Source organism: Muntiacus reevesi, chromosome 16, assembly GCF_963930625.1.
Source record: "Muntiacus reevesi chromosome 16, mMunRee1.1, whole genome shotgun sequence".
In the NCBI taxonomy this organism is placed as follows: Eukaryota; Metazoa; Chordata; class Mammalia; order Artiodactyla; family Cervidae; genus Muntiacus; species Muntiacus reevesi.
In genome coordinates, this window is record NC_089264.1 from 7,311,341 (window position 1) to 7,331,619 (window position 20,279).

Below are 20,279 nucleotides of genomic sequence, written 5' to 3' on the forward strand. Positions count from 1 at the left end.
CAGGGTCTGTGGTGATTAGTTTCCGGGTTGTCTCTGGCCAGTCATTCTGACTCAGGTCCTTCCTGTTGCTACAGGCAGTGCCCAGTCAAGATGGATTCCAGCGAGGAGGATTCTGGGAAGTTGGTAGGGCCTAGGGATTGGTGTCTCCTCTGGAGCTTTCCCAAATTCTTCTGGTTGGTGGTGGCCTGTTAGTTTCATGTTCTTTACCAGGACCCCCTGTCATAAAATAAATTGTGCAGATGGTTACCGTGGTGCCTGGCCAGGATGAGCGGCTTCAGTTGGTGTTTCCCTCTAACATTTTCACTGAGCTAGACAGGGCTTCCTCTTGCTTGGTCTGAATTAAAGAAGGTTAGAATATATATGAATGAGTTTTAGATTATCTGCCATATGAATGATGCACGCCCCTGTTCTCTCCTGAGTAGTCAGGATTTGGAAGTGCAACTTTGCCTCCATTTGTTCTTGCCTCTCGTTTGAATTAAATGACACTTTGTATTTATCATGAGAGATAAGATATGTGTTTCTTAAATAGTCACATTTTTTAAAGGATGATTGTGTGGAAAATAATAGTGATAGGTGACTAGGCTGGTGCAAATGAAATGAATGGATGATTTAGAATCTATTATTTTTGAAAAATACTTATAAAGCCATAGATTACTTTGAAATAATGTAAAATGTGTCAGAAATTTTTAGTAAAATTTAATTTCTTAACCTATTTACTTATGAAATAAAGGTCATCTTAAGTGACTTTTCACAGACTTTTATGAAATTTTTAAGTTGTCTGAGTTTGATTCTACCTCTGCATATGTCTCAACTGCAGCCTCAGGACTGACTCTAAAAACAAGTGCCATTGAGAAGAGAAATGTAGTCCTTTGATGCACACTTAAAAAAAAACCTGAAATATATTTGATGTACACTATTATGATGGTTTCAGATGTACTGCATAGTGATTGGAATTTGCATATGTTATGAAATAATCACCACAGTGAGCCTGGTAACCACTTTGATCCTCAGTTAAGGGGTAGGACTTAACATACTATCTTCCCAGGGATGCTCTAATTTAAATTTTGACTCTTTTAAGCCTGAGAAGAATGACTCAAATTATGGACTGTGTAACAGCTGAGTGGGGATGATGTGTAAAGTGAAGTGAAGTTCCAGGGCCATTCAGTTACACCACACCACTCTCCCTAGGGGCAGTTTCCCTAAGACTACCTTTAGACAATATTTCTGACACTTAACACCTTTCTGAAATTTTAGACATTATCTTTAGACTTCTCACAACTACTGGTAGAGGCTAAAAGGGGAAAAACATTTTATTCTTTAGTGGAAGAGCAGGTAGAAGGAAGATGCAACAGCTGATAACAGGTAACTTGTTAACAGCATTCTGTTTGTTTCTGTTTTTTTTTTTTTTAATCTATGACTTCTTGTGGAGATGGAAGGTGATGTATAACTAATAAGAACTTCATATGTGATGTAATCAAGTATGTGGGATGCAATATCAGCCATTAGTCACAGTCTTCCACTTTTTCTCTTTGGACTTCTGTTTGCCTGGATTGAAAAAGAAAGTATCCTTAGCATTGACATCAGGATGTTAATTAAAAAAAAAAAAAGAGCCTGCTAAATCCTCATTTAAAGAAAGAAGGACTTGCTGTGAACAGTGAAAGCCTGGTTCTCTCAGCATGCTACTCAAGGACTTGTTCAGTATGTTCAAATGGTTATGTTCTATTCAAGGATTTGGGGATTCTTTTCCATTTAGGGTCAGTCTGGCTTCGTGGTGGCAAAAGCACCTTTGAAGGCACAGTAGAAGGATATGAGAATGGCGTCTGGGGCGTCGTTTGTAGCAGCCACTGGGACAACGCTGATGCTTCAGTCGTTTGTCACCAGCTGCAGTTGGGCTGAGTTTGTTCATCCTTGACCGAATCTGTCTGTTGATGCCTGAAGGGGGTGCTGGCCCCCCGCCGTTACCTTGGAGAGGTTACCTCCTCCTTCTCCTTCTCTCACATTCCTCTCTCACTTCTCTCAGAAGACTTTTAAAGGAAGGGCTCCCAATGGAAGGAGTGAGTTCCTTTAGGTACAACTGCACTTCACTTGTTACTACCCCTGCTGCTAGGAAATACCTGCCAGAAATGCTCAGAGGGCTCAACAAACCTTGTGTGCACCAGGACCCAGGACCCCACGGAGACTGAGACAGACTGTGTCTGAGTGACTCCTGCGGAGGTCTGGGTCAGCAGTGGCCTGCCGTGGGCAGGGGCTCTGGGTGCAGCAGACCTGGGTGGGGCATAAGCCCTCCTGGAGGAGGTTGCTGTTAACCCCACCATGGAGCCGCCAGAACTTAACACAGGATGGGGAAACAGACTCTTGGAGGGCACAAAAAACACTTATGTGCACCAGGACCCAGGAGAAAGGAGTAACGACCCCACAGGAGACTGACCCAGACTTGCCCGTGAGTGTCCAGGAGTCTTCAGCGGAGGCGTGGGTCGGTGGTGGCCTGCTGCAGGGTTGGGGGCATTGATTGTAGCAGTACATGCATGGGAGTTTTGAAGGAGGTCACCATTATCATCATTACCATAGTTTGGCCTCAGGTCAAACAACAGGGAGGGAACACAGCCCCACCCACCAACAGAAAATTAGGTTAAAGATTTACAGAGCATGGCCCCGCCCATGAGAACAAGACCCAGTTTCCCCCTCAGTCAGTCTCTCCCATCAGGAAGCTTCCATAAGCCTCTTATCCTTCTCCATCAGAGGGCAGACAGACTGAAAACCACAATCACAGAAAACTAACCAATCTCATCACATGAACCACAGCCTTGTCTAACTCAATGGAACTATGAGTAATGCCATGTAGGGCCACCCAAGACGGATGGGTCATGGTGGAGAATTCTGACAAAATATGGTCCATTGGAGAAGTGAATGGCAGTATTGTTGCCTTGAGAACCCCATGAACAGTATGAAAAGGCAAAAAGATATGACATTGAAAGATGAACTCCCCAGGGGCCCAATATGCTACTGGAGATCAGTGGAGAAATAACTCCAGAGAGAATGAAGAGATGGAGCCAAAGCAAATACAACACCCAGTTGTGGATGTGACTGGTGATGGAAGTGAAGTCTGATGCTGTAAAGCAATATTGCATAGGATCCAGGAATGTTAGGTCCACGAATCAGGGCAAATTGGAAGTGGTCAAACAGGAGATGGCAAGAGTGAATGTCGATATTTTAGGAATCAGTGAACTAAAATGGACTGGAATGGGTGAATTTAACTTAGATGACCATTATATCTACTACTATGGGCAGGAATCCCTTAGAAAAAATGGAGTAGCCATCATGGTCAACAAAAGAGTCTAAGATGCAGTACTTGGATGCAGTCTCAAAAATGACAGAATGATCTCTGTTTGTTTCTGAGGCAAACCATTCAGTATCACAGTAATCCAAGCCTATGCCCTGACCAGTAATGCTGAAGAAGCTGAAGTTGAACAGTTCTATGAAGACCTACAAGACCTTCTAGAACTAACACCCAAAAAAAGATGTCCTTTTCATTAGAGGGGACTGGAATGCAAAAGTAGGGAGTAGAGAATTACCTGAAGTAGCAGGCAAATTTGGCCTTGGAGTAGAGAATGAAGCAGGGCAAAGGCTAATAGAGTTTCGCCAAGAGAACACACTGGTCATAGCAAACACCCTCTTCCAACAATACAAGAGAAGACTCTACACATGGACATCACCAGGTGGTCAACACTAAAATCAGATTGATTATATTCTTTGCAGCCAAAGAAGGAAAAGCTCTATACAGTCAGCAAAAACAAGACCCAGAGCTGATTATGGCTCAGACCATGAAATCCTTATTGCCAAATTCAGACTTAAATTGAAGAAAGTAGGGAAAACCACTAGACCATTCAGGTATGACCTAAATAAAATCCCGTACAATTATACACTGGAAGTGAGAAATAGATTCAAGGGATTAGATCTGTAGACAGAGTGCCTGAAGAACTATGGATGGAGTTTCGTGACATTGTACAGGAGGCAGGGATCAAAACCATCCCCAAGAAAAGGAAATGCAAAAAGGCAAAGTGGTTGTCTGAGGAGGCCTTACAAATAACCGTGACTAGAAGAGAAGCAAAACGCAAAGGAGAAAAGGAAAGATATACCCATTTGAATGCAGAGTTCCAAAGAATAGCAAGGAGGGATAAGAAAGACTTTTTCAGTGATCAATGCAAAGAAATAAGGAGAACAATAGAATGGGAAAGTCTAGAGATCTCTTCAAGAAAATTAGAGATACCAGGGGAACATTTCATGCAAAGATGGGCACAATAAAGGACAGAAATGGTATGGATCTAACAGAAGCAGAAGATATTAAGAAGACATGGCAAGAATACACTGAAGACCTGTACAAGAAAGATCTTCATGACCCAGATAACCACAGTGGTGTGATCACCAGCCTGGAGCCAGACATCCTGGGATGCAAAGTCAAGTGGGCCTTAGGAAGCATCACTATGAACAAAGCTAGTGACAGTGATGGAGTTCCAGTTGAGCTATTTCAAATCCTAAAAGATGATGCTGTGAAAGTGCTGCACTCAATATGCCAGCAAATTTGGAAATCTCAGCAGTGGCCACAGGACTGGAAAAGGTCAGTTTTCATTCCAATCCCAAAGAAAGGCAATGCCCAAAGAATGCTCAAACTACTGCACAATTGCACTCATTGCACATACTAGTAAAGTAATGCTCAAAATTCTCCAAGCCAGGCTTCAACAGTGAACTTCCAGATGTTCAAGTTAGATTTAGCAAAGGCAGCAGAACCAGAGATCAAATTGCCAAATTTGTTGGATCTTCGAAAAAGCAAGAGAGTTCCAGAATAACATCTACTTCTGCTTTATTGATTATGCCAAAGCCATTGACTTTGTGGATCACAATAAACTGTGGAAAATTTTGAAGGAGATGGGAATACCAGAGGAAGCAACAGTTAGAACTTACATGGAACAACTGACTGGTTCCAGACACAGAAAGGAGTACATCAAGGGTGTATATTGTCACCCTGCTTATGTGCAGAGTACATCATGAGAAACGCTGGCCTGGATGAAGCACAAGCTGGAATCAAGATTGCTGGGAGAAATATCAATAACCTCAGATATGCAGATGACACCACGCTTATGGAAGAAAGCGAAGAACTAAAGAGCCTCTTGATGAAAGTGAAAGAGGAGAGTGAAAAAGTTGTTTTAAAACTCAACATTCAGAAAACTAAGATCATGGCATGTGGTCCCATCACTTCATGGCAAATATATGGGGAAACAGTAGATGACTTTGTTTTTTTGGTCTCTAAAATCACTGCAGACGGTGACTGTAGCCATGAAATTAAAAGATGCTTCCTCCTTGGAAGAAAACTTGTGACCGATCTAGACAACATGTTAAAAAGCAGAGATATTGCTTTGCTAACAAAGGTCTGTCTCATCAAAGCTGTGGTTTTCCCAGTAGTCATGTATGGCTGTGAAAGTAGGACTACAAAGAAAGGTGAGTGCTGAAGAACTGATGCTTTCGAACTCTGGTGTTGGAGAAGATTATTGAGAGTCCCTTGGACTGCAAGGAGATTCAACCAATCCTACCTAAAGAAAATCAGTCCTGAATGTTCATTGGAAGGACTGATGCTGAAGCTGAAAGTCCAATACTTTGCCCACCTGATTCGAAGAACTGACTCATTGGAAGAGACCCTGATGCTGGGAAAGATTGAAGGCAGGAGGAGAAGGGGACAACAGAGGATGAGATGGTTTGATGGCATCACTGACTCAATGGACATGAGTTTGAGTAAACTCCGGGAGTTGGCGATGGACAGGGAGGCCTGGCGTGCCACAGTCCATGGGGTTGCAAGGAGTCAGACGTGACTGAGCGACTGAACGGAACTGAATTGACTAGGAAATGGGCAGAAGCTAAGTGGTCCAAAAATAAAAGCATCTTTTGGTCTTTGATTTAACAATCGGATTCTTCAGTGCCAGGAAACAAAGAACTGGGTCCTAAGAGTTTTATTTTCCCAGTAGCCTGTACAACCTGTGGTTGCTGTCATTTGCTTTTAACTTTCTACCTTGAGCCACCCACAAATTCCGCTGTTCTGTGTGTGTGTAGGAGGTGAAGTTAATTTGCAGTTTCATCCCATGCTGGGTAAGGTGTGATATCTTTGGACACAGGTTTCTGCACCAAGGAGATTCTGTAAGAGATGGCAGCTTCCCGCAGCCCAGTGGCACCCATCATTGTGAGAAGCTGCTGGCCCTTGCTGCCACCCTCAGTTCATTTCAGTTCAGTTGCTCAGTCATGTCTGACTCTTTGCGACCCCATGGACTGTAGCACGCCAGGCCTTCCTGTCCATCACTAACTCCCGGAGTTTACCCAAACTCATGTCCATTGAGCACGCGATGCCATCCAGCCATCTCATCCTCTGTCACCCTCTTCTCCTTCTGCCTTCAGCCTGATCCTAGGCACTCTCCTTAAAATGGACTGGTGTACCATGCCCAGGACCTTTGTGCTTTGTTTCAAGGGGTTTCCCAGAAACAGAAGTTTCCATTTTGGTTGCTATCTTTCTGTTTTTTTGTATCATTTATTTTTTCCAAGTATCCATGCCCTATATTTTTCTTGACCTTTATCACAAAGGATCTTTAAAAAGCTTGGAAAATATCTTGTTATCAAAAAAATAAAGGTTTAAAGACCTGAAAGAAAAGCTTTCCATTTGCAAATATTTTAGATTAATAATCAATGAGTGGTAATATCTAATGTGTCAGGCGAACGTGATAACCACTACACTACGGAAACTAATATCGAATGTGATGACACAAGTGGAAAGGTTAGTCAACTGCAGACAAATCAGTAAAAATTTTGATTTGCCTGTTTCCTGTCTTCTCACTCGGAAGGTGGGAAATTAGTATTTAGTACAGGCGAACCTTGAGGGCTTAAGTTTTGTCCAAACTGTTGATTCTATTCAGTTCAGTCGCTCAGTCATGTCCGACTCTGTGCGACCCCGTGAATCGCAGCACGCCAGGCCTCCCTGTCCATCACCAACTCCTGGAGTTTACTCAAACTCATGTCCATCGAGTCGGTGATGCCATCCAGTCATCTCATCCTCTGTCGTCCCCTTCTTCTCCTGCCCCCAATCCCTCCCAGCAGCAAATAGGGTTAATGTAATACTTAATTGATGCTTTCCAACTGTGGTGTTGGAGAATCCTCTTGAGAGTCCCTTAGACTCAAGGAGATCAAACCAGGCAATCCTAAAGGAAATCAACCCTGAATATTTATTGGAAGGACTGATGCTGAAGCTGAAGCTCCAGTACTTTGGCCACCTGATGTGACGAGCTGACTGATTGGAAAAGACCCTGATGCTGGAGAGATGGAAGGCAGGAGGAGAAGGGGATGATGAGATGGTTGGATGGCATCACCGACTCAGTGGACATGAGTTTGAACAAGCTCCTGGAGATGGTGAAGGAGACGGAAGCCTGGTGTGCTGCAGTCCTTGGGGTCTCAGAGAGTTGGACATGACTGAGTGACTGAACAACAATACTTAATTAGGCTTCCTGGTGGCTTATCAGTAAAGAATCTGCCTGCCGGTGCAAGAGATGCAAGTTCTGTCTCTAGGTCAGGAAGAGCCCCTGAGAATGAAGTAGCAACCCACTCCGGTTGTGTTGCTGGGAAATCCCATGGACAGAGGAGCCTTGTGGGCTACAGTCCAGGGGGTTGCAAAGAGTCATGCCTCAGCAACTAAACGATTAGTTAAGTTATTAGTTAACTAAACAATTAGTTAGGTTAAGCAACAACCTCACTAATTTTTTACGATGAGGGTTGGAATAAATCAGGATAAAAGCAAGAGGAAGGGGAGCACCTACAAAGAGTTATGGAGTTATCATGTTAATTACTGATTTTATCTCCAGTATTTTGTTGGAAACAGTCCTTGGCTGGTGGGCAAGTCACAAAGAATGTCGGCTTGGTGCTTCTTCTTTGACAGCCTGCAGGTGTAACAAATTTGTAGGTTCCTGTCGGTGTCTTTCTTCATGTACCTTTCTACCTGTGCTTTTATTATCCCTGAAAATCAGGGAAGAGTAAAATTTTCTGTGAGACTGACATCAGAAAACAAAAATGGTACAAATGAACTTATTTACAAAATAGAAGTAGAGTTACAGATGTAGAAAACAATCCTATGATTACTAAGGGGGAACAGTAGGGAGGGATAAATTGGGAGATTGGGATTGATATATACAGACTACTATATATAAAATAGATAATTAATAAGTACCTGTTTTATAGCACAGGGAACTCTACTCCATGCTCTGTAATGACCTATATGGGAAAATAATCTAAAAAAGAATGGATATATGTCCATGCACAGCTGGTCCACTTTTCTCACAGCAGACAGAATGGGTGTGTGTGTGCATAATTGATTCACTTTTCTGTACGGCAGACAGAATGGGTGTGTGTGTGCATAGCTGATTCACTTTTCTGTATGGCAGACAGAATGGGTGTGTGTGTGCATAGCTGATTGACTTTTCTGTATGGCAGACAGAATGGGGGTGAGTGTGTGTGTAGCTGATTCACTTTTCTGTACGGCAGACAGAATGGGTGTGTGTGTGCATAACTGATTGACTTTTCTGCACAGCAGACAGAATGGGTGTGTGTGTGCATAGCTGGTTCACTTTTCTGTATGCAGACACAACATTGTAAACCAACTATATGCCAATAAAATTTTCTAAAAAATTTAAAAACAAAAACAAGCTCTGTAGTGGAGATGTGAATTACAGAGATTCTCTCGATTGATCAAAGAATGTAAACTAGCTTTCTGCAAACATAAACTTCAGATAAGCTGATCTGATTCCTTCTGTCATCTCTTAGTCATCCATTAATAAAAGAGAATTTCAAATAAGGGCAGAGCAACGTGGCTTTATTGCTGTCAAGACAGATTCATATTTTAGATACACCCCAAATATTTATCGTTGGGTTAATGGAAGCTGTCGCATGGAGACAGTTCTAGAGATCATCATGTTATTCAGATAAGCATTTAATCTTTTAAAAATTTAATTTCAGCTTTGTACTTATCAGAGGTTAAAAGTATATAGACTAGATGAGTTATCTTAATTGATTTCAAAGTCTTGCTAGCAAATGCTATTATATATATATGTATAAAATTTTAAAAAATGGGAATGGATTGCCTGTCTTGGTATTACCTTGCTTAGATGTGGTAATAATAATTGTTTTGAAAATGACAGCCTAAAATATTGGAGTAGGAAAGAATCTTCAAGCATCCAGACTTCTTTTGTGTATCAGAAGGAAGGACTTAGAGACATGTTAGAGTAATTTGCAGCTGAGTGCAGACTGGAATCCAAGTCCCACTAGATCACAGGACAGACACACTTCTTTCACATAACCATCCAGACTCCTGTTTTATGTCTGTAGTATTTACCCATTTTCTTCTAAAATCAGCTGTAGATAAAGGCACATGCCTGGCATTAGTTATTCAAGGTTAGTTAGAAAGATTGCCATAGGTAATCACCCTGTTCGGATCTAATGTTTTGATTTCCTTGAAATTTACATAATCTGTTATGTTTGTCTTTTTCTTCCACATCCACCTTTATTGATTTCTTCCATTTTTTAAAATCCTAGTGCTTTGATAAAAGTTAGCCTACATTCGATAAACCTAACCTTAAGCATTGTACTTCCAGAGGAAAAGGAGTCGCAAAACAAGCCCTGTTTTCTGAATTGGGCCTTATTCCCATTTATTGGAGTAATGTCCGTTGCTGAGGAGATGAAGAAAATATACTGCTTTGTGAAAAAGACATCTGGCAGGGCGGGGCGTGTTCTGAGAAGATGGCAGCTGCTGTCCTGTGTAGCTTTTCCCATGGTAAAAAGAAAAAAAAATTTTATTTTCTTGCTTTACTTTTATTCTGTTTTCAACATTCCAGATGAAAAGCGTGTCTTAGTTAAATGTTTTCCTAAGCGTTTAAATACAGACCTGAGTCTGAATCATCATAGTCTATCAAAAATCTAATTAGTCTTTAAAGGAATTCATCTAACAGTTGGATTTACGTTTGAACTCAGTTTTTTTTTTTTAAATTAAAAAATTTTTTGGTTGCGCCGAGTCTTTACTACTGTGCATGGGCTCTCTCTAGTTGCAGTAAGTGGGCTTCTCCTTGAGGTGGCTTTTCTTGCTGTGGAGCACGAGCTCTAGAGCTTGCAGGCTTTAGTAGTTGTGAAGCTTGGGCCTAACTGCTCCCTAGCATGTGGGATCTTCCCAGACCAGGGATTGAACTGGTATCCCCTGCATTGCAAGGCAAACTCTTAACCACTGGACCACCTGGGAAGCCCTGACCTCATTTCACATATTTTCTGTTTTAATCTAATTTGTTTATAGGATTATTATATACTGTATTTGAGACACTTATTTGGGTAATGAAAAATTGTGATGGAATCAAGTTAAAAATCATCTTGAAACCAAATATAAAATACAGCAACTACAAAAAATGTTTTCACTTTATAGAATAGAATAGACTCATAGTATTAGTGTTCTCCTTTGAAGATAGCACATTCCATAAAACAAATCTCTACCTTGGATAAGGGCTCCTTCTATGCATGATGTCCTAGGCATTCAGTTCAGTTCAGTTGCTCAGTCATGTCTGACAGTTCGCGACCCCATGGACCGCAGCATGCTAGGCCTCCCTGTCCATCATCAACTCCTGGAGTTTACCCAAACTCATCTCCATTGACTCAGTGATGCCACCCATCCATCTCATCCTCTGTTGTCCCCTTCTCCTCTTGCCTTCAATCTTTCCCAGTGTCAGGGTCTTTTCAAATGAGTCAGCTCTTCACATCAGGTAGCCAAAGTATTGGACCTTCAGCTTCAACATCAGTCCTCCCAATGAACACTCAGGACTGATTTTCTTTAGGTAGGACTGGTTGGATCTCCTTGCAGTTCAAGGGACTCTCAAGAGTCTTCTCCAGCACCACAGTTTAAAAGCATCAATTCTTTGGTGTTCAGCTTTCTTTATAGTTCAACTCTCACATCCATACATGACCACTGGAAAAACCATAGCCTTGACTAGACGGACCTTTGCTGACAAAGTAATGTCTCTGCTTTTTAATATGCTGCTTAGGTTGGTCATAACTTTCCTTCCAAGGAGGAAGCGTCCTTTATTTTTTTTTTTTTTTTTAAATATTATTTTATTAGTTGGAGGCCAATCACTTTACAACATTTCAGTTAATTTCATGGCTGCAGTCACCATCTGCAGCATTGGTGATTAGTATGTGGTTTCCGTATACAGGTGTGTGTGTGATCATGTGAACGGAAGCAGCAGGAGAAGCTCCCTTTGCCAGTTATTTTTCCTTGTTTGGGATATTCTTTCTAGGCTTTTAGTTTCACAATGGCGGGTGGGTTTTCTGGGGTCCATGGTTGTTTTAACGTGTGACCACAGCCTGTGGCTATCACACCTTTTTTGGATTTTCTTGGAGATAGCAATGTGATCAGATGTCCCAAGTCTTAGAATGCCAGCAGACAGCCAGGGCAGTGGTTTCTGATTAAGTACAAGTATCAGGGAAGGAATTGACACGCTCCCTCCACAAAACATAGGGAGATCCAAGCCAGGGTCATTCCTGTGAACTGACTGGAAGAACCAGTGGAAATGGTGCAGGATATCACACAAGTGTGTGCTTGCAGAGCTACAGTCCTCTGTGGGTGCAAGGTGCGTTCTGAATCTTATGCCTTGTAAGTTTTTCCTCTTCTTCCTTTGCCTCTCCACCTCTTGGTAATCCTGCCTTTGGCACATACATGTTTACACATTGCTACATCAGGGATGCTGTGAATCGGCCTCACAGTGCACTGCTTTTTGTAGATTTTGCTTGTATTCTGTGTTCAACCTAACTGATAATTATGTTAGCGTTTCTCACATAGTGAAGTAAGTAAAATTTTGAAAACAATCCTTTTTTTTCAGTATCTCTGTCTACTCTTTCTTTTTAGAAAGCTCTCCATTCTCTATAATCTACCCACTTGTTTATACTCTGGCTGCAAAGATAAATTTAAGCTTGGTGTAAGCATATATATAATATCGAAGGTTGAGAATAAATTAGAAGTGAGAGTGAAAAAACATGCTTTTATGGTAAAGTAAATGAGAATATGAAAACAAATAGCTCAAATCAGCAAACACCGAGTCTATCTTAAGGCACAGAGTAGACCTTTAATATTAATACTTTCTTTTAGTGTGGAATTTACATTTAGCATCTTGGCATGTAGTATTTTTCCAACACTTAGAAAGTAGAAGATCTTATCTGAGTATTGGACATAGGAAATATCAATGTAAATGAAAATGTCTGGGAGTTTTATTTATCCACAAATTAAATATGAGTCAACTACTTCACTGAAATTTCTTTCAAATGATTTTTTTTGTGAGTGTATTTGTTGGGAAGATGTGAGATGGTGACTAAATTTTGTCTTTGAGCTTCTCTATATTTTCACAAATACTTATACAACCAGTGTAAAAACTACATTTAAAAATAAAACACAACATTTAAAAAAATGTAAGGTAATTATGCCATAATGTTTCTAGGTTGTAGATAATTTTAAATCTCCTCTTAAATTTTTTTGTTTTTCTGTTTTTCCCAAGCTTACCATGGAGATGGGGAGAAGAGAGGCAGAGAAGGATATAATAATTTAAGAAGTTTATGCTGTTTCCACTGGTTTGTTTCTATATTTTCCAAGCTTCTTAAAAGAAAAACATAATAACATGTAAATTTAGGTTTCTTATACATAATTCAGCAATCGTAAATCATAAGAAGCTGCTATATAATGTTGAGAACAGTTATGTTTATTAAACCTACCTTTATTGTTTTCCAGATTACAAGTGCTAGTTGACTTATGTAAGAAAACTGTGTTACAAATATCTGAATATGAGTAGATGTACATGTTCACTAATCTCAATCCCTTCTCTGGTGTGATATTTGAATATAAATACGAATGTCCAAATACCATTTATTGATAGCTGCTTATACTGTGGAGGAATTAGAAGCATATTTCATGTGGATAAATGATGAGTCTTTGGCAAAAGATAAAACTAAATTCCCTAATAGGGACCCAGCCTGTTCTGAACCTTTGACCATCTCACATTCTTTATTCCAGAAAAATTAGAGGCCGTTCTGTTTCCCAAACACATACAGCTTTGTGCTTCTGTGCTTTTGTTCATTCGGTTCATTTTGTCTGAGCTGCACATCCCCCACCTCTAACATATGAAATCCCATCCATCATCTTGGCCCCCTTAGCTGCAGCTCCTTCAGAAGGGATGCCCTCATTTCCTCTAGTGGTGGACAGGCGCCTTTTGCACCTGAGCCCCTGCAGGGCCTTCTCAGTGGCCTCTCATCTGTGCTCATGTTGTCCATATCCCGAGGCAATATACTTAAGGGAAGCATTTGTGCAGTGCCTCTCTGCCTAATAGCTGTTTCAGAAACAGAATTGAAGGAATGGATGTCGATAGTTATTTTTTCGTTGCTTGGGATATTCTTTCTAGGCTTTTAGTCATCCCTTGCCAATCCAGTCAGTCAATAGATATTTATTACATGCCTTCTCCATAGCTGGGTATCTGAAGTACTTGAAAGGGAAAGGCGTTCCCTGTGTCCTCAATCTAGACTAAGGAAAAGAGAGAAAAATTAAAAAACTGAAGCTAGATAAGGGCATTGTAGACTGTAATAAGGAATTTGCATGGGGAAGCGTCTGGTATTCTTCACAGAGAATGAATTGATTCATACACAAATGATGAACTGATTCATACACAGATGAATCGCCAATATTGTTTTTTGAAGGTACTGACTGGGATGTCCACCAGCATCTTATATTGTGATAATGTTAACTTTGACTTGATCTTTACAAATGTAAAAAGATTTCTATGCTGAAAGCAAGTATGTCATAGATATAAGTGCCATTGTTAATAATTACATGTTGGTAATGCTCAGGTTACTGTAAATAAAAAATCAATGCTACCCCCCACAATACCATAAAAATCAAATGGATTTCCAATAACTGCAGTTTTTAGTGTGTCTTCTCTGGTTTCTGAGGTCCTCGGGGAAAAGTGAATTTAGACTGCTTCCTCCTGACAGCTATTTGTATGAGTGTAATGCAAGGTGGAGGGTTTTAATCAGTTGAGATTATCATAAAATATATTAGACATGCGTGGGTATGTCCATGTCACTGAAGTGGCTTATTAAATATAACTTTATGATTGAGAATGGCAAAGAAATAGAATATGCCTGAGATTCTACAGCTCAGTGTAAATGAGTAGGTTTGATTTGTTAATTTCATATTGCAGGCCCTGCGTTCCCCATCCTGCGCCTTGTTGGGGGGAGCAGTGTGCGTGAGGGCCGAGTGGAGGTCTACCATGCCGGTCAGTGGGGGACAGTCTGTGACGACCAGTGGGATGATGCAGATGCAGAAGTGGTCTGCAGGCAGCTGGGTCTGAGGTTGGTGGTTCTTGTTTTGTTTTGCTTACATGTCTAAGTTTATTACATCCATACCCAAAGGTAGGTGTGTTTAAATTGCACATTTCTTTGAACAAATAGAGAAAGCCACCTTTTTGATCATTGTATTCGACTGTAGTCTCCTTGAAGAGAATGTCTGTGTACCTATAGATCTAACCTGTTTGTAATCTGAATTCAACTGATTTTGTATCCTTAAGAATCTTAAGCCTTTTACCACTTTTTATCAGGAGCGTTTACAGGACTCCCAGGTAGAGGCTAGCACAGTCAACCGCAGTAACTTCCCAAAGTCATATGATGAAACTGGTTGTGAGGCTTTAACTGAAGTTCAGCTTCTTTCCCCCAAATATTGTCTAAACTTTTGACCTTTGCTGCCTTATTTGTTAGGTATGTGCTTAGAACAAAGAATGTTTATTAATGTTCAAAGGAAATAATTCCTATGCAGGATATGGCAACGAAGCTTGTGGAATAAAGACAGAAACCCAGTATTATATGTTGCTTTAGTTATGGTTACTTTGGAATAGTATGTTATAATTTTGTATCCTCTGATCCTTGTCTTTGGTGTTTTGAACATTGGTATAGCAGGCTTAAAAGTTTCTCTCAAATTATACTGGCAGATCTTCTGAAAGTTGATATTTTACTTTAAATTTGAAAAAAAAATTACTTAGCATGTTGTGGCAGGTAGGGGTGGGTTGATGTGGAGACTTCTCAAAATTAGAACTTCTCAGTTCTTGTTTCACTTTGTCCAGTTAAGCACAGTCTTTGACACTGCAGCATGATTTTTGACCGTTGAACCGTAATTTTTTTGCAATTGATTTTGCAATGACCCCTCCTCACCCAACTTTTTCAAAACTGTAGGTTAATACTAAAGTATTTTAAAACAAAATAAGGATGTTTCAACATTTTACCTCTAAATACTTCAGTGTGTATCTTTTAAAAATAAGAACATTGTCCTACATAGCCAAATTATCATCACAACTAATGTAAGTGGTAATCATTCTTACATTATTTAATATCTTGTCATACTCAAATTTCCATAGGTGTTCCCACCATGTCCTTGACAGATGGTTTCTCTGTAGCAGAATTTAGCCCAGGGCCTTGTGGTGCATCTGGATGTCATATCCCCAAAGTCTTTTAATCCAGAACAGTCTCTTGTTTTTCCTAACACTGACTTGTTGCAGAGACCAAAGGCAACACCGGTTGTTTTGTAGAATATCCTACTTCTGAGTTTGTCTCATTTCTTCCCCCTGGTGTCACTTAACTTACTCCTGTGGTTCTTGTAACTTCTGAAATGGGAGGCTAGATCCAAAAGTTTGATTAGATAAACATCACTCAAGTATTTGCTTCCCAGGTGGCGCTACTGGTAAAGAACCCATTTGGTAATGCAGGATACTCAAGAGACGTGGGTTCGATCCCTGGGTTGGGAAGATCCCCTGGAGGAGGAAATGGTAACCCACTCCAGTATTCTTGCCTGGAGAATCCCATGGACAGTGAAACCTGGCAGGCTATAGTCCGTGGGGTCGCAAAGAGTTGAATACCACTGAGCAACTAACACTTTAACTTTCATAGTTTTAAAACTGATTCTAAAAATTCATGTTGTAACGTAGAGTTCCTTCTTGAGAGCCAAGATTTTTTTTTTCACTTACATAAACAGTTCTTAAACAAAGACTGTGTTGACAAACAATAGTCTACTACATGGAAAGAGTATAGAGATAGAATCACAAGGAAGACTGTATTAATGTTGAACATATATGTGGGTTGAGTAGTATTTACATCTTTTTCAAGCATTTGCTCATTGCTATCTTTTGTATGAGGAGATTTGTGTTTGGAGAAGTGACGAAAAGGAAAAATATCTTCAAATATTCAAGACAGCAAAGATCTTCCACAAGCCTGTGTAATAACCGACGATCTAGCTTGGTGGAGATTTTTTTTTATAAGTACCCTAGGATCTGAGCTGATGCTGTTCTTTTGCTTTATTTTTCTTTCCTTTGATTTTCTGCTCTCATAAGCTTGCAGTACAGCAGTATTCTGCAACTGCTCTTCCCCTAGAATTTGTTTTGCTCACTTAAAGGCACAGTACTTTCAGATGAAATAATTTTTAATGTTACATGTTTCATCTCAGTGGTACTTGCTTTGTTGAATTCCCAAAGGGAAACTATATCTTGCCTCCCTGGAGTGCTGGTTACAATTTTTTTATGAGATGCTGTCTTTGTTGACCCTCATCTTTTAATGGTGGCTGTGGATTTTGGTAGCTGGCAAGCTTCCTAAAGCACAAAAGGAATAACTGTACTTAAGACATTTAAATTTGATTAGCCCAGAACTCAGAGAAACATGCGGATCAGGAAAGGAAGCAGCCAAGTGTTAGAAAATTGAACTTGAGGATGCATACATACGCAGTGAAGTTTCAGATAGAGACATTTTAACTGGAGTTCCTTTTGTGCACCTAACGTTGAAGCATTTCCCATGTCTTTCAGAACTCTTAAAAGCATAGCTGCTCATGGAACTGTGACATCATATTTTATTCTGTAGATATGCCATAATTTACATAAGAATTTAAAAATTTTGAATGCTTTTTTCTTCTTAGGTTTTTTTTGGCTATAAAATTATCTTACAGAATCATATTATTCAGTGGTCAAAATAAAAATTCTTCTCATACTCTTTTAAAATATTTATTTGTTCATTTTATTGTTTACTAATTTTTAAAATATTTTATAAACATTATTGGTATGTCGAATTATTGAGCAGAAAGGAGGCCTTATTTAACAAATGAGAAAGTTAGGCTGTCTGAGATTACCCAAAGTGCCCAAATTATACTGTGAGTGAGGACTGGAATCTTGAGATTTATGGCTCCCAAAGTAGGATTTTCCCTTTCATGTTACACTGTTTGCAAAATAGGCAGGTATTAATAAGAATAAATATGAATACAGGCTGAAAGAAATAGGGAAGTCAAGAGAGAAAAGTTTATTGTGGGAGGAAATTGATGAGGAGCATGTTTTAGACAGATCATATATTAATGTGCCACAGACACCTCACTGAAGATGCCCCGAAACTGAGAGAAAGCAAAGTGTTTCAGAGTCTGGTCTAAAGCCAGGCAAAGTTTACCATCTAATGCTGGGCAAATTGTTTAACTTCTGCACCTCAGTTGCCTCGTCTGTAAACAGTGGATAATAGCATCATGGGGCTGTAAGGAGGATTGAAAGAGTTAATACATTTGAAACTGTTAGAACAGTGTCTGGCATACAGTAATCATTCAGTACTCTTCAAAGTGTCATTATTGGAGATACAGGGGATTGTTTTCCAGAAAGAAATATGGACTATTGACCTGTAGAAATGAGTTTTTCATCCAAATGTTATGTGTCACAAAATGATATTTGTGGTCAAAGAACCAATATTTTATAACCTAACAAGTAATTCTTTTTACACAATAGAATTGTGTAACTCAATTCTGTGCCTATTTAAAGTAGTAGCTAAATCCAAGGATTGAGTTAGTCAGGTGGTACTTTTTATTTGCTCTTTTTCTATGAAAAACAGACAAATTTTATATGAATACAATCAGATTAGCTAAATAGGTTTAGAAATATTTGGATACGGATCAGACATAGGATCAATTCAGTGTTTATTGGGGTTTGCTGCTATGTAGGTCAAACAACTTTGCATAAGATAACCTAATAAATTGATATATTATATCAGAGAACCCCTATTCCACAGATTTATTCTGTGGTCAGATGGTAAGAAAGTAGTAAAACTGGGACTGTTACTGCAAACGAACTGCCAGGGCTGGTGTGGACATACTTTTCATAACGGAAGTGAAGAAAACACACAACTTTATCAAATTTACATCGTACTTATTAGCCTTTAACAAACCATGAGTTTTATGTTGCTCTCCCTGGCATCAGACAGTCTCTTGAAAGGCAGAGTTATCCATTTCTTTGGTATTCCCCTGAAAGCCAGTACAGTCCAGGGCACCAGGAAATAGGCTGAAGGACTGTGTGTATTTATAAATATCATCTTAATTTTTATTTTTAAAATTTTTTTATTTATTTGTTTTATCTTAATTTTTAATAAACTCAAAAATTAGCTAGAAAACCTAGTTTGTTTTACATCATGGTTTTCTAGTTAGTGTTTTTTGTTTTGTTTTGGTTCTTGAATTTATTGCATTAATTTTTCTGATTAGTTTATTTTAATTAAACATTTTTATGATCATTAAAATAATGGTTGTAAACAATGAAAAATATAGAGATACATAAGGAAGAAAATAAAACACCCAAATAATGTTTTAAGACTGCATTATAACGTAGATGATTTTTCCCAGAGTCACTCTCCAGGGCTTCTGATCTCCCATCTAGTGTCCTCCCTTAAGGAAGGAACAGTTTAGAGGCTATTAATCAGGCCTTTTGCTTTTCCTAGAACCTCTACAATATCTTTGACATATTTGAAATGCAATGTATTTCAGTTACTCTGTCCAGCCTGTCTCAAGTCACTCCCAAGTAATGAGTATTTTAGGTTTGTTATTTTTTTCTTGGGAATAGAAAGCCTTTAGTTTTTAATCTTTTAGCCTAGATCTTTAGTGCAAAGGATTTTAAGATATGTAAAAATGCACTCTTACTGTTTTAATTTGATCATTGTAAGTTGAGCATCTTGCCATATGCTCAGTGGCCATGGATATTTCTTCTTCTGTAAATAGCTTGTTTCTCTCCATAACCCTATTTTTGATGTTGGTCAGTTTGTCTTTCATTATAATAATAATAAATTATGATTATTTACTTCTAGGAATTTTTTATCTTTGATTGCTGTTATATTTTATAAATATATCTTTAACTTTCTTTGCCTTTTGATCTGATTGTGGTGTATTTTGCTATACAATAGTTCAAATTTATGTGATTGGTTTATTTATTACATAGTTCAAATTTATAAGTTTAACTTTTTTTAGTCTTTGTTTTCTGATTTCTTGGTTTTTTATCTTGCTCAGAAAATTCCCTTATTACTAAAGTTGTAAGAACTATGTTCTTATTATTTCATTGCATTGTATTAACTTTTTAGTCATCTTGTCTTCCTCTTTCCCTCCTTTCTCCCTTTCTTTCCTTCTTTCTATTTAGATTTTTAAACCATCTGGAATTTATTTTTTGTTTCTGAGTTTGGGATCAAATTTTATTTTCTCTCATATTGGTCCCTGGTTTTATTTTAGCACCTAATCTTGCCTCAAGGAATTATACTCACTGAAATTTTCTTTAACAGATCTTTTTCTTTTCTAGCAATTGTCACAGGGCAGAGATCCAAGGAGACGGTTATCTGCCTTTCTCCAAGGCTCTCCTGTCTGGCTCCCCCGTGACCTGCATTAGTCATCCTGTCTCCCCTGCTTCTGTCCTCCAACTTTCAGTGCTCTGTAAATCAGCTTCCATATTTGCTTTCATTAATCTCTTTCCTCTAGAGCAAGGGTCAACAAACATTTTCCGTAAAGGGACAGATAGTAAGTGCTTTAGACTTTCCAATTACTCCACTGAGCTTTGGTGTAGTGCAGAAGCAGCCACAGATAGTAATTTGGGAATGAGTGTGGCTTTGTTCTGATAAAACTTTATTTCTGGATAGTAAAATTTGAATTACATATATTAAAATTGCATTCCTGTTTTGGTTTTAAATTCTCAAGATAGTTATAATGTAAGGAGAAAAAGACAACTTAAATAATTGGAATAGATGCAGTATTGTTGAAAAGCAAACTAAAAATATAAATACTCTAGTCTAAGAATTAAATGTCTGAAAAGGGTTGAAGATGAAATTTCTGAAGTCATTTATCATTTTGACAGGCAATCATGATCTTCTTC

The 20,279-nt window shown here is 39.0% G+C and overlaps 1 protein-coding gene across 1 annotated transcript in view; it reads left to right on the top strand.

Annotated features, from left to right (window-relative positions):
* The window catches only part of PRSS12 (serine protease 12), an 80,958-nt gene that overhangs the window by 13,781 nt on the left and 46,898 nt on the right, over nt 1-20,279 (top strand). Inside the window, 3 exon segments of the mRNA XM_065907267.1 lie at nt 1,754-1,896; nt 9,658-9,850; nt 14,295-14,445. Coding sequence (XP_065763339.1) covers nt 1,754-1,896; nt 9,658-9,850; nt 14,295-14,445 — 487 coding nt within the window.